The sequence below is a fragment of the Dasypus novemcinctus genome, chromosome 10 (assembly GCF_030445035.2).
Source record: "Dasypus novemcinctus isolate mDasNov1 chromosome 10, mDasNov1.1.hap2, whole genome shotgun sequence".
Classification (NCBI taxonomy): domain Eukaryota; kingdom Metazoa; phylum Chordata; class Mammalia; order Cingulata; family Dasypodidae; genus Dasypus; species Dasypus novemcinctus.
This window is the reverse complement of record NC_080682.1, coordinates 643,289-655,975: the sequence shown is the minus strand read 5'-3', so window position 1 is coordinate 655,975 and position 12,687 is coordinate 643,289. Positions and strand designations below refer to the sequence as shown.

Below are 12,687 nucleotides of genomic sequence, written 5' to 3'. Positions count from 1 at the left end.
CTGCTCCTTTCAGTCCAGGCTGACAGTGGTTTTATTTGTACAGATTTCTCAAAAAGCTTGTTGGTTTTGGTATCACAAACAGGGGTCCAAGCAGTCACACAGTAAAGCTTTCCACAAGTCTTCCCTGGACAACTGCATTCCAATCCTGACTTAGAAATTCCCAGTTCAGTTAAATCCTCGTGTGCAGCACTGTCCTCTGGGGACTCATTTTCTGGAAGCTCAGAATTTCTTTGTGCCCAGGAGTGCAGCTCTCACCTTCTCTCTCTCCTCTCACATTTTGCTATAAGCTACAAGGAGAAACCAGGTCATGTTTTCCACATTTAGTTCAGAAATCTCAGCTTAAATGTCCAAGCTCATCACTTTCAAACTCCGCCGTCCACCTACCATCAGGAGTCAGTTTTGCCAGGTTCTGCCTCTTTGAAGGAAGGATTGCTTTCACTCCTGTTACAGCCACCGTTTCTGTTTAAGTCCTCACTGGAAATAACTTTAGGCTCCATATTTCTACCCACCGTCTCTTCAAAGCCTTCTAGGCCATTTCCATCAAGCATCTCACAATTCCTCCAAAAAATACCCCTTACCCATTTAGAAAACCGTTCCAGTATTTCTGGTATTTGCATTTGCAGCACCCGACTCCTGGTATCAATTTGTTTTAGTTTGCTAAAGGCTGCCAGCACAAAATCAGTAATGGGGTGGATTTTTTAAAAAAACAACAAAAAAGCTATTTATAGAAAGTATTAATAGATATCTAAATACAACATGGCTTAAAATAATGAAATAAAATGAAATTGCGTATTTGTAGTCGTATTCATAAAGTTAAGTTTGCTAACCAAAAACTATACAACAACATGACACATTAATGGCAAATACAAATCCAAGCAAAGATGTTATTCTGAATTTATGTTTCATCAAGCATCAAAAACCACCAATCTTGGGAAGTGGATGTGGCTCAACTGATAGAGCTTCCGCCTACCATATGGGAGAACCTGGGTTCGATCCCTGGGGCCTAGTGAAAAAGAAAGTGTGCCTGCAGGCAAGCCGGTGCCCTGCGTAAGTGAGTCATACAGCAAGATGATGACACATCACAAGAGAGACAAGCGGAGAGTCAGGGTGAAGCGAGCAGAAACCAGGCACTGCAGTGGCACGGCTGACAGGGAGCCTCTCCCCCCATCAGGGGTCTCCAGGATTGAATCCCGGTGAATCCTAGAGGAGAGAAAATGAGAAGAGAAACACCACAGACAGCAGAAACAGCAGGGTGGGAGGAGAAGGGGGAGAAATAATTAAATACATCTTTTTAAAAAACACCCATTTTTTATTCCTTTCCTTGCACATTATTCTGCATCCACATTCCCTGCATGATTGAATCCCTGGATTTTATTTCATTTTCTGGGTGACATTCTCCGCAGACACAGACCATTGGCTGCTGTTTAGGGGCTGGACGTCCTCCTGGGTGTCCAGTTAGCCCTACACAGCACAGAGAACCCTCGCTGATGGGTTGGATTTTATAATGGGAACTTATCAGGATAAAAGCTTACAGTTCTGAGGCTGCGAAAATGTCCAAATCAAGGCCTCATCAGAGACGCCGTCTCACTGAAGGCGGCTGCTGGGGGCTCTGGATCCCGCCACCTGGCGAGGCAGTGGCGCGGGTCTCCGCCTCTCCCTCGGGCTGGCTTTCTCCCTGAGCGGGTGTGGATGGTCAGGTCCACGGCTCGCCTCTCCCACGGCGTCCTCTCCTCAGCTTCAGCTGCTCCGTGAGTCCAGCCTCTGGGCTCCCCTTGGCCGCTCAGGGTTCTCTCTTCCCACGGCTGTGGGCGATCCTGGAGTCCTCCCTCACACGGACAGTAAAGACGTAGAACGGTGCTTCTCCTCCCCGCTCCTCCGTTTATGTAGGACTCCAGTAAGATCAGGACCGGTCCCGGGTCCTCAACCGTGATCACAGGCCCTTGGCTACAGGGCTCTAACCAAAAGGTCCCACATGTCCCCACGCACAGGGTGGCTCAAGAACGCTTTTCTGGGGCCCACAAGGCTTAGGCAGGGAGTTGTCCCTGCTCAGCTCAGCAGGAGAGGGACAGGTGGGACCCAGAGCCCGCCCCCCAACGCCTCTGAGCCACACCATCCCCAGGGGGCCAGGGGGGCAGAGGGGGGTCCTCAGGTGGGGCTGGGGTGACACGCGGACAGAGGGCTACACCAGGAGCGGCCTCCCTGCGGGGCAGGTGGGGCTGGGTCTCCCTGGGGACGGGCCACCGGGAGGTGGCCTTGACCTCGAAGACCGTTCCGTAGGGAACGGAAGGCTGAGCCGGTGGGTGAGAGCTGGGAGAGCGAGGGGGGAGGAGGGAGGGGTCCCAGCCCCTGTCCCTGGCCGATGGGCATCGGGCGGTCACATGCCTGGACGGCCAGTTCGCTCGCCGCACTACCTTCTCACCTGGACCTGGCTCACCACCCTGCAGGGGCTCTGCCAGGTGGAGGCAGCTCCTGAGGGTGCCCTGGGGGGGGGCAGCAGGAATTCGCCCTCAGTCTGACTCCGAGAGGCCCGGGGGCCTGGTCCGGGAGGATGCTTCTCTGTCCCTGGGAGCGCTTCCCACCTGGCAGACTCTTGGTCTGGAATCTCAGCCTTCTGGGCACTTTTGGGGTGAGTTGTGGGGTCCCTTTCCCAGGGCTTGGGGGCCCGGAGTGGAGCCTCAGTTCTCAGGAAATGCAAGGAGAGGACGTGTGGAAGGGACAGTGGAAGCAGGCGGCCACCTCCAGCCCAGGTCCTCGGAAAAAAGGGAGGAGGTGGAAACCTGTCCAGTGGAAAAGAAAACAAAACGCAGGCCCTGTGCGTCATGGAATGAATACTTTCCAGCCGTGCAAAGGGTCAGAGCTCAACGTGGAGAACCTTGAAGACGTCGCACTGGAAGAAGCAGGCGGGAAAGAGCCGGCACCCAGGAGTCCACCTCCCGGAGTGTCCAGAAGAGTGAGCGGCACGACCCGAAGCAGAGCGCGTGCCAGGCTAGGGCTGTGGACAAGAGCTAACAGAGGGTCTCTGTGTAGCTGAGAAGGTTCCAGAATTGACTGGTCACGGCTGCACAGCCGAGACGGGCTGAAAGCCACTGGATTTGCAGTTGAGATGGGCCTGTTCTGGCAATGTCAAAGCTCTCAGATTTATGTTGTAACTTAATTTTTCCCCATCTCTTTCTATCTTTGCCTTCCTTTCTGGGAGATTTTCATTCTCCCTTTTTTCACCATGGCAGGTAGGATTTTTTTTTCCTTTTAAAGATGTATTTTATTGATAACCTCCCCTTTTTGTTCGCAGTTGCTGTCTACTCTGTGTGTCCATTTCTTGAGTGCTTTGTGTGTGCTCGTCTTCTCCTTAGGAGGCACCGGAAACAGAACCTGGGACCTCCCATGTGACAGAGAGGTGCTCCCTTAAGCCACTCAGCTCCCCGCTGTCATCTCATTGTCTTTCTTCTGTCTCCTTTGTTATGTGATCATGTTGCCTCAGCTTGCTGTGCCTGCCCATCGCGCCAGCGCACTGTCCTGCCTGCCTTCTCCGGGAGGCACTGGGAACTGAACTGGGGACCTCTCATGTGGTAGGCGGGAGCCCAATTGCTTGAGCCACATCTGCTTCCTGGGGATTTTTGTTTTTGTTCTTTTTCTTTTCCAAGAGATCTTTCTGATGGCTCATGGGCTCCCCAACCTTTTCTTTTCTCCCCCCTTGCTTGCTGTCTGTTCTGTATGTCCATTTGCTGTGCATTCTTCTGTATGTCTGTATTTCATTTTTTAATTTATTCCACACTCTTGCGGCTTGTTTTGCTGTGTCCATTTGCTGCACACTCTTCTGTGTTTTTTACTTGTCTCCCTTTCTGTTGTGTCACCGTGCTGAGTTGGCTCTCTGCAGCACTGGCAGGCCAGTCGCTCTCCGTGGCGTGTGGACGAGCCTGCCTGCACAAGGAGGCCCCGGGATGTGAACCCAGGGCCTCCCATATGGTAGAGGGGAGCCCAGTTGATTGAGCCACAGCCACTTCCCTCCCCAACCTTCTTTTAACAATCACACCATGTGTTTTAAGAATGCAATGCCGTGTGGAGCTGGCCCATGTGCAGTGCTGATGCCTGCAAGGAGTGCCCTGCCACACAGGGGTGTCCCTGCGTAGGGGAGCCCCACATGCAAGAAGTGCGCCCCATAAGGAGAGCCGCCCAGCATGAAAGAAAGTGCAGCCTGCCCAGGAATGGTGCCGCACACACGGAGAGCTGACACAGCAAGATGACGCAACAATAAGAAACACAGATTCCCGTGCTGCTGACAACAACAGAAGCAGACAAAGAAGAAGACACAGCAAATAGACATAGAGAACAGACAATTGGGGTGGGGGGGGGAGAGGAGAGACATAAATAAATAAATAAATCTTTAAAAAAAAAAAAAAAGAATGCAACGCCTCACATCTCCGCGTCTGGAAGTGGGGAAGGGGCTTTATGACCCGGTGAACGTTTCCCATGCCCCCCAGTCTTGGCACTGCGCCTTGGCTCTGACCTGAGGCGGCTACTTCAGTTCGGCACCCACGGCTGTACCTGTGCAGAGAAGACCCCTGGGTCTGCACCAGGTGAGGGGCGCCGCGGGGCGGACGCTGCACCCCCAGAGCTTCCAGCACCTTGGGGCTGTCTTTCCGCCCTTCTCTCAATTCTTCTCAGCTTGTGCCTGGAAAAAACCAAGACAAAACCCAACAAAACCCCTCTGGGGTATCAGCGGGCTCGGGCGGCGCACTGGGTCCCCCATCTTTGACCCCGTGGCACGTTCCTCTGTTGGTGGACCACGAGGTCGTCTCAGAGCTGGCCTAACTGTCGACACAGTGACTGGGACCGCCCAGGAAACTCCCCTTGCCCTGCATCTCTGCAGGACAGCTGGCTTGGTCCCCGCAGCCCCCCAGGCCGGCTTGGCACACCCCTCACCCAGGCCCCGAGGGCAGACAGAGAGCCCTGTGGTTGGCAGGCTGAATGGGAAAGGTGGCAGCTTCCGGTGGTTTTCATTTGCACTGGTCTGATGTGCTCCTTTTCCACGTTCTTGGCCCTTTAGTTTTTTGGTTTTCTTTTCCTTTTTTTTTTTTTTTAACTTTTTATTTAGAAATAACTTCAAACTTACAGGACAGTTGCAAAAATAAAACAAACCTCACACAGAGAACTCCAACATGCCCTCACTGCCCCAGATACCCTGATGTACTGATTTAAAATTTTAACCTCCTTTGCTGTGTCATTCTGTAATCTATTCCTATGTAAATTCATCTATCTAAACGATCTATCATTCTGCTAAACTACCTATTTAACTTTCGAACACCCGAGAGTAGGTTTCACAACATGCTCCTTGAATACTTAATACTTCCCCGTACATTTCCTAGGAACAAGGATATTCACTTAAGGAACCATCGTTAAGTGCAGTTATTAAGCTCAAGGAATTTGACATTGGTAAAAAGCTTATAGTCTATATTCCAATTTTTTTCTGGCCCTTGGGGTTTTAGCATTTGTGATTTTTCCTGTTTGTGTCACAGTGTCTAGTGCTGATGTGACAAAGCACCTCACACCAGGGGCTTAGCAGCAGCACTGCAGCCCCTTCCTATCCTCGGCTCCTGGTTGCAGAGCCCTGAGCTCCTGTGTCTGTGTCCACTCATCCTTTTCAGAACCCAATCCTTCCGGATCAGGGCCCACCTAATCACTTGGCCTATTTCCAAATAAGGTCCCAGTCACGGGACTGGGGGGAGAGACGTGAACTTGGCTTTTTTGGAGACGCAGTCCCACCCACAATGGATGGAATGCCCCTTACTTATTCGTAGGGTTTCTCTGTAAGGATGCATGCTAAGCCTTCCTCCTAGCAGCCTTTGGCTCGCTTTTCACTCTTCCGTGTCTCCGCAGAAGGGCTCTCAAATAAGTTTTATCAAGCGTGACCAGTGCTTTACCGTGTGAGCTTCCGGCGTCCCGTTTGAAGCTGTTAGGTAGGTACCCTCCGTGCCCTACTCTAACAGTTTTGGCAGTTGGTCTCGTTCACGTCTTCGGTGTTTCTGGCCCTGGCATTCTGTGCGCGGCGTAAGCCGGGACCTGACTTAATTCCGTTCCCAGCGCGGGCGCGCCTGGCCGGAGCATCTTCCCCCACACCGCGCCCCTCCCTCGCGCTCACACCCCCGCGGCCGCGTCGTCCCGGCCTGCGCTCCTCGCTTCCCGCCACGGGGTCGCCCGCCGCCGGCGCCCGGCTCGCGGATACCACGAGCGGCGCTCGCCGGTTTCTGTTCCCCGATTAGGCACCAAGGGCAGGAAGCGGACTCCGGCCCCGGGCCTCCGGGGCACGAAGCTCACGTGATCGTGGGCAGGGCCGCGGACGCGGCGCGCCGAGCCGACCCCGACCCGGACCCTAAACCCGCCCCCGGAAGGGAGAGAGGGGGTGCGGCCGGGGAGCCGCCATACCAGGCGGGGAGAACTGCGCATGCGCCCAGGCCGAGCCCCGCCCCGCCCCTAGGCCGCCGCGCTACGTGTGCGTCCCTTGGGCGCACGCAGCCCCGCCCCGCGCACGCAGCCCCGCCCCCGCGCCGGCCCGCGACCATGGCGGCCGAGCGGCTCCCCGGGCGGCCCGCCTGCCTGCTCGTGGCCAGCGGCGCCGCCGAAGGTGAGGCCAGGCGCCGCGGGCCGCTGGGTGGATCCTCCGCAGGCGGCGGGCTCCCGCGACAGGGGCGCGGCGGGGACCCCGGGAGGGGGCAGCCCCCGGAGCGCGCGGGGAGCTGCCCCTCCTGGCGGCCGAGGCCCGCTCGACTGCCGGCCCGGCACGCGCTCCCGGCGGCCTCTGCGCGCAGCGCCTCCTTCCAGGGGTGCCCTTCCGGGAAGGGAGCGTGTCAGCCTTTAAGCCCCGGATGTGCGACGGGACCCCTAGGAGTCGGGGGGTAGCGGCAGCTGCCCTGGAGAAACAAAAGCGAGTCCGGGGCGGGGTTTTTAGAGGAGTGGGAAGGCGAGGAGAGACCCGGGGTGCAAAGCCCTGGGGTGGGAGGCGGGCTAGAGAGGGGCAGAGTGGACAGCGGGGAGTGGGCTCCGAAAGCCGCCCACCGCGGCCCTCTCGTCTGTGCAGAAGCACGGGAAGAAAGTCCAACCTCTGGAAAGGGAGCGCTTGTGGCCCTGGAGGGTCGAAGGGCCCCTGGGGTCCTCTCATGACAGGAGAACCTTGCTCGGGGGACACGGCCAGCGAGGTGCCCTGGCCTGCTGTAGGAGCCGGGCAGCCTGAGGCGGCCCTGAGTGCCAAGCTGCAGGTGGCTGTGCCCCGCCCCGTCCCCCGTTATTCATCCCATCAGCGCCATGTGCTGGGGACCTCGGGATGGGGGCTGGTTGTTCTGAGGAGGTGGTGCTCAGGCTTCCTGGAGAGGGCCTGGTGTTCTGGGTTGGGGGGCAGGGTGGAGAGGGCGGGAGGCACTGGGGCACATGCCCTGCTTCTCACGTGTTTGGTTCCCTGGGGTCTCTGAGCAGCATGGGGGTACACAGGAAGTTTTCACGTGAAGACAGGCCAGGCAGGGAGCTGGGCCAGGGGAGCGAGAGCCTCTCTGAGTAACGGGCCATGAGCAGAGCTGACCCTGGGCCCGGCGGGCAAGGGCCGGACCTGGGCTCAGAGCCCAGCGTCCGTGTGTCCTTTTGCCCAGACCCCTCATGCTGTGGAGGGCGCTGCGGGCAGGGTCCAGCCATGCTCCCACGACTTGCTCCACCGGTGACCCATGGGTGAGGGTGGAGGAAGGGGCTGTCCGGGTGGAACGGAGGAAGCTAGGGGCATTGCACCGGCTAAGGGGCCTCCTTGGCGGCAAGGCCGCAGGAGCAGCTGTGGGGTGAGGCCGGTGGGCTCCCGCGGCCAACACGGGTTCTATTGGAGGGCCCAGGCGCCCTAGCGCCCTGCAGGGGCGGGGCAGTGGCTGTTCTGACTTCCCAGGCGCTCGCCTGAGGCTCCCAGTGACCCTGAGGGGGGCCGCAGAGAGGGCCCCGCGGGACGGGCTGGGGGCGGGGTGGATCATAGAGGCGCTCCCTGGCTGCCCAGCAGGCTGATTGCTGGTGGCCGCCAGGAGGGTGGCAGGGTACCCCTTAATTGGGGTGGGGGGTGCTGGGGGGGGTCCACCCCTGGGGGGCATAGGGCATTTGAGGGCTTGAGAAGTGACCAGAGAGTGGGTTTTGGTCAGGGTGCCCTGCACTGGAGGCTGCCCACCCCTTGGGCCTCTGTGCGGGCAGCCTCCTGGTCATTGGAGCTTGGGGCAGGTGGCGGCGGATGCGGGTCGCGCCGAGCCGGCGCCCACGGGTCGCTTTGCTGTGCAGGTGTGTCCGCCCCGTCCTTCTCGCAGTGCTTCACCCTGGCCAGTGCCGCCTTCAACCTGCAGGTGGCCACCCCTGGGGTGAGTCCCCTGAGGCTTGGGGTGAGGGTCCCGGGCTCGCTGTTTGGGCTGCTCCTCGGGTCATGTCCTGGACCCCATCTGAACCTGGAGGCCCCCATGCCTGTGCAGACGAGCTTCTCCCCAGGGCTGCGTCCGCGGGGACACAGGGCAGTGCTTCCTGCTGTGGTGGCTGAGGGGTCTCAGAAATCCCTGGGCTTGCCAGGCACGGACGGGGGTTACAAGTCACGTGCTTCAGGCGGCGGTCTCCGAGGCGGGGGCATCTGCGCCCCTTCTCTGTGGGGTGTGGGGCAGCGTAGCAGGCGGGCGGGCTCCTCCACCGGGCGCTGCCCTGACCCCTGGGGCACTCTCAGGGCCGCAGCTCTGGCCTCTGCTGCTCCAGGGGAAGCCCATGGACTTCGTGGACGTGAACGAGAGCAACGCACGCTGGGTCCAGGACTTCCGCCTCAAGTCCTACGCCAGCCCCGCCCGGCTCGAATCCATCGACGGTGAGGCGGCTCCGTGTGATGGCCTCTGGCCTCCCCCGGGCCGCACTGCCCCGAGGCCTCGGAGGTCCCCAGAGGCTCCCCGCGCGCAGCCCTGGAATCCACCTGCCCATCTGGGCTGGCCAGTGACCGCAGTGCTCCTGCCTCTGCCTGGGGGTGGGCGGGGGTCCCGAGGAGACAGAAGAGCCCGGGCCCATGCAGGGCCATGCCGGCTCGGGATGGGGCCCACAGGGCAGAGGGGGGCTGGGCTGCTCCCGCCTGGGGCCCCTGCCGCAGTCACCTCACGCTGGCCGCCACCCTCTGCGTGTGGGACGCCTGGGCAGGCAGCCTTGGTCCGAGTGACAGGCATGTGGCCTGGGCCATGGTCTCTCCCCAGGCGCCCGGTACCATGCTCTCCTGGTGCCCAGCTGCCCCGGGGCCCTGGCTGACCTGGCCAGCAGCGGGTCCCTGGCCCGCATCCTGCAGCACTTCCACTCCGAGAGCAGTAGGTGCCCCAGGGGCCTGGAAGACCTGGGGTGGGGGCCTGGGGTGCCCTGGTCAGGGCTGGGTAGCAGCTGTGGTGGAGGCAGTGGCTGCTGGGGCCCAGAGCACAGATCTGGCTTTGGAGGCACCAGATCCTCTCAGGCCGGGGGTGTCCTGTGCCCCTGTGCACCGCCATCCCCTCTACTCCCACTGCTCAGCCCCTGCGGCTGCGCTCGAGGCCGGCAGGGGCCCCGGGGACCTGGAAGAGCACGGCTGGTCCTGGTGCCCGGCGGCTCCTGGGAATAACTGACTGGACAGGCTGGGATTGTTCTGGGACCCTGGGTCCTTGTCGGCCCTGGGAACAGCCTGTGCCAGGGCGGACAGCCTGAACCAGGCCGTTGGGCGGCACAGGCAAGGGGCTGAGTCAGAGGGCCGCGTGGAGGGGCCCGTGGAGAGGGGTCCTCCCGGGTGGGGCACTTGTGCCAGGGCCTGGGAAGCCGGGGCCTGGCTGGCGGGGTCCAGTGCCTCGGGCTGTGCTCTGAGCGTGTGGGTCTCAGTGCGTGTGTGGCCGGGGCCCCAGGCCCTCAGCCCCCGTCCCGTGCTGCCCTCAGAGCCCATCTGCGCCATCGGCCATGGCGTCGCTGCGCTCTGCTGCGCCACCAGCGAGGACGGCTCCTGGGTGTTCCGAGGGTACAGTGTGACGGGGGTGAGTGCCGTGTGGGGGCGCGGCCCGGCTCCCCTCGGAAGCGCCTGTGTGTCCCCCAGACCAGAGGGCTCAGTGGGTCTGGGGTGCCCCCGCGGCCCACTCCCCGGCCCTGCCGCCCTGGCCGCGAGCCGCCATCCTGCTCGTCCTGTGGTGAGAAGTGGGGGGTGACGGAGCCACCGCCACTTGCTGCGGTCTGGACCCCTGAACCTGGGGTGGGGGTGGGACCAGCAGGACCCGCCCAGGCCCCCCTCAGCCACCCCCTTGCAGCCCTCGGTGTTGGAGCTCGTCAGGGCGCCCGGTTTCGCCCGCCTGCCCCTGGTGGTGGAGGACTTCGTCAAGGATGCGGGCGCCGGCTTTAGCGGTGAGCCCCAGAGCCGCCTGTGGGGAGCCCGGCGCGGGCGGGGCGGGGAGGGGCTGAGGCTCGCCTGTGCCCCTGCAGCCAGCGCGCCCGGTGCGGTGCACGTGGTGCTGGACCGCCACTTGGTCACCGGCCAGAACGCTGGCTCCACTGCCGCGGCGGTGCAGAACCTGCTCTTCCTCTGCGGCAGCAGGTGGGCCCGGCGGGGGGCGCGGGGGGGGGGGGGGGGGTGTGGCGGGGAGGGTTCTAGGTGGGGGGAGGGGTCGGCGCGTGGCGGGGAGGGGCCTGCAGGGGGCGGGGGGAGGGGTCGGGGCGGCCGGTAGGGGCCTGTTGGGGGGGGCGGGGAGGGGTGGGGAGGTGGAGCGGGGCCTGCGGGGGGGGGGGGGGGGGGCCCTGTGGGGAGGGGTCAGGGCAGCGGGGAGGGGCCTGCGGGGGGCAGCAGGGAGGGTCTGTGCGTCCGGGTGGGCCTTGAGCGAGTGTCTGTCCCCCAGGAAGTGAAGTGGGCCCAGAGCCGCCTTCCTGCCGGGTTCCTGGAGCCTCATCGGAGCCCGGGTGTGCTCGGGCCTGTGGCCACGGCCTGCGAGTGACTTTGGGAATTGTTGGGGTCCTCACCTGGGGAGGGGCCGGGCCCTGTCCTCCTTTTTCCCGCCCAGTTTGCAGAGCCTGGACTCCAGGCACCGAGGCCACAGTGCTGGCTGCCGGACGGTTCTGGAGAAGAAGGACTGTGTGGAGGACGTGCTGGCCTCGGTGCTGGGCAGCGAGCCGCGTCGGGATGGGGGCAGGTCCCTGCCTGGTGCCGGCCAGCACCGCTCCGGCCTGAGGCGGACCCCAGCCGGCCTGCACTTGCTCACGGCTTTCTCTGCCCGGGGGACTGTCCCACCCCCCCAAACCACGCCTGCCTGCCGGGGTCTGACTGTGAAGTGACCTGCTGAGGAACCTGCCCTGGCCCTGCCGAGCGCACGGCTTCTGTGGAGGTCCTGAGCCCCTTGAGCGTTAAAGGTGGCGACCAGCTCCTCACCGGGCAGCGCTGCCGGCCACAGCCGTCGGGTGGCCTTCGGGCAGGTGGTTCCATGCCTGGCCTCCTGACGGTGCGGGGCGTGGGGTCTCAGGCCTCGGCTCGCGGTGTTCCACAGTGGAGGGCAGAGGCGTTGCCAGCAGGGCCGGCGTGGAGGGGTGGGCTGAGGCTGTGGGCGCCCGTTGGCCTCAGAGGCGCCTGCGCTGCTTCCCTCAGCCCGAGCCCCCTGGACCCTTCGTCTCACCTGCGTCTGAGCGTCGCCTCCCCTTCCCTCCCATCCTCCCCACCTGGCCTGGCCTTCAGGGACACTGGGTGGTGGGGCTCAGCACAATAAAACACGAGAAGGAAGGTTGTGTCCCTCCTGCTGTGGCGTTTCTTGGCTGTGCTGGCGTGCTCGGTCTACGCCCCTGCCCTGTCCCCCAGGTGGGCAGTCCCACCTGCTGGGCCACATCCAGACCCCCATGGACCTGGGGGCAGGGGCGTGGCCAGCCCTTCCATCCCTGCTTCACCGCGCACGTGGCAGTGGCCTGTGCACAAATGGGTATTTCTGACACTTTGGCGCCAGCACCCGGGCGCTTGCTTCCACGTACGAGGTGTGGGGCTTCAATCCCCAGCACCTCCTTGGAACAGAAAAAAGGGGGTGTCTTAGGGGCCCTGCACGAGGAGCAGCTGGTGCTGACCCACCAGGGCTGTGTGTCTCAGCGGTCCCATCAGTGTGGAGGGCTTGAGTGGCATGGGCAGGGCCAGGGGTGCCACCCAGGGTCGGTCAGGGCAGGGCACCAGGGTGGCTGTAGCAGGTTTAAGTGGCAGGGGCAGTCCTGGCAGGGTGGGTGGCCTGCCCCAGGGCCTCCCCCATGCCGCCGGGTGGGCTTGGAAAGGACACTGCCTGTGGGGGGGAAAGCGTGGCCCGGTGGTGCCACCAAAGGAATGGAGTGCGCTGTGCACCAACGTGGGTGTCACCAAGGGAAGGCGGGACGCACGAGGCCGTGCTGTGTGACCCCATTGACAGGTGACGAGTGGTGGGCCCATTTGGGAAGGTGGGCAAGTTCTTGGGGTGAGGGGCGGCTGCCCGACTGGATGTGCTGAGAACACGGGACTGCGGGCTCAGCCCTGGCGTTTGCCTCTGCCAGCAGCCCACGTCCCACGGGCTGAGGCTGCAGAGGGTCCAGCGTCGGCAGGCGGGACACAGCCCCCCAGGGGCCCGTGTTCCCCAGGGCCTTATCCTAGTCAGGCGGGTGGCCTCTTGTGGCCTCGACACCGGCCGGCAGAACGTGTGGCCTGTGGAAACGCCGCCT

General features: G+C 62.1%; 1 protein-coding gene and 1 long non-coding RNA gene across 10 annotated transcripts; one reads left to right on the top strand and one right to left on the bottom strand.

Annotated features, from left to right (window-relative positions):
* Nucleotides 1-882: 882 nt before the first annotated feature.
* LOC131279946 (uncharacterized) lies at nt 883-6,399 on the bottom strand. 2 transcript variants are annotated; one of them, XR_009187453.2, is made up of 3 exons: nt 5,919-6,363; nt 4,505-4,669; nt 883-3,918 (listed from the first exon to the last, which is right to left on the bottom strand). It is a non-coding gene; the product is annotated as an uncharacterized lncRNA (long non-coding RNA). The 2 variants fall into 2 exon arrangements; XR_011649819.1 differs by having other exon boundaries at nt 883-4,669; nt 5,919-6,399.
* A 110-nt stretch (nt 6,400-6,509) lies between these two features.
* Nucleotides 6,510-11,740, top strand: GATD1 (glutamine amidotransferase class 1 domain containing 1). 8 transcript variants are annotated; one of them, XM_058304888.1, is made up of 8 exons: nt 6,510-6,619; nt 8,293-8,369; nt 8,749-8,854; nt 9,228-9,335; nt 9,925-10,019; nt 10,287-10,380; nt 10,459-10,570; nt 10,869-11,740. In XM_058304888.1, exons 1-8 carry the CDS (start codon nt 6,556-6,558, stop codon nt 10,873-10,875), a joined length of 663 nt encoding a protein of 220 aa, XP_058160871.1. In that variant the 5' UTR covers nt 6,510-6,555; the 3' UTR covers nt 10,876-11,740. The 8 variants fall into 8 exon arrangements, with proteins under 8 accessions (XP_058160871.1, XP_058160869.1, XP_058160873.1 ...); XM_058304886.1 differs by having other exon boundaries at nt 10,251-10,380; XM_071217885.1 differs by having other exon boundaries at nt 6,602-6,619; nt 8,720-8,854; nt 10,251-10,380.
* The last annotated feature ends 947 nt before the right edge of the window (nt 11,741-12,687 follow it).

What these genes read in the sequence shown, in the direction of transcription:
- GATD1 (XM_058304885.2), top strand. Translation starts at nt 6,861, where the DNA reads ATGTGCGACGGGACCCCTAGGAGTCGGGGGGTAGCGGCAGCTGCCCTG. An exon ending in CCGGCTCGAATCCATCGACG is followed by an intron (nt 8,855 to 9,227) that starts GTGAGGCGGCTC and finishes GTCTCTCCCCAG; the next exon opens with GCGCCCGGTACCATGCTCTC. An exon ending in TGCGGGCGCCGGCTTTAGCG is followed by an intron (nt 10,381 to 10,458) that starts GTGAGCCCCAGA and finishes GTGCCCCTGCAG; the next exon opens with CCAGCGCGCCCGGTGCGGTG.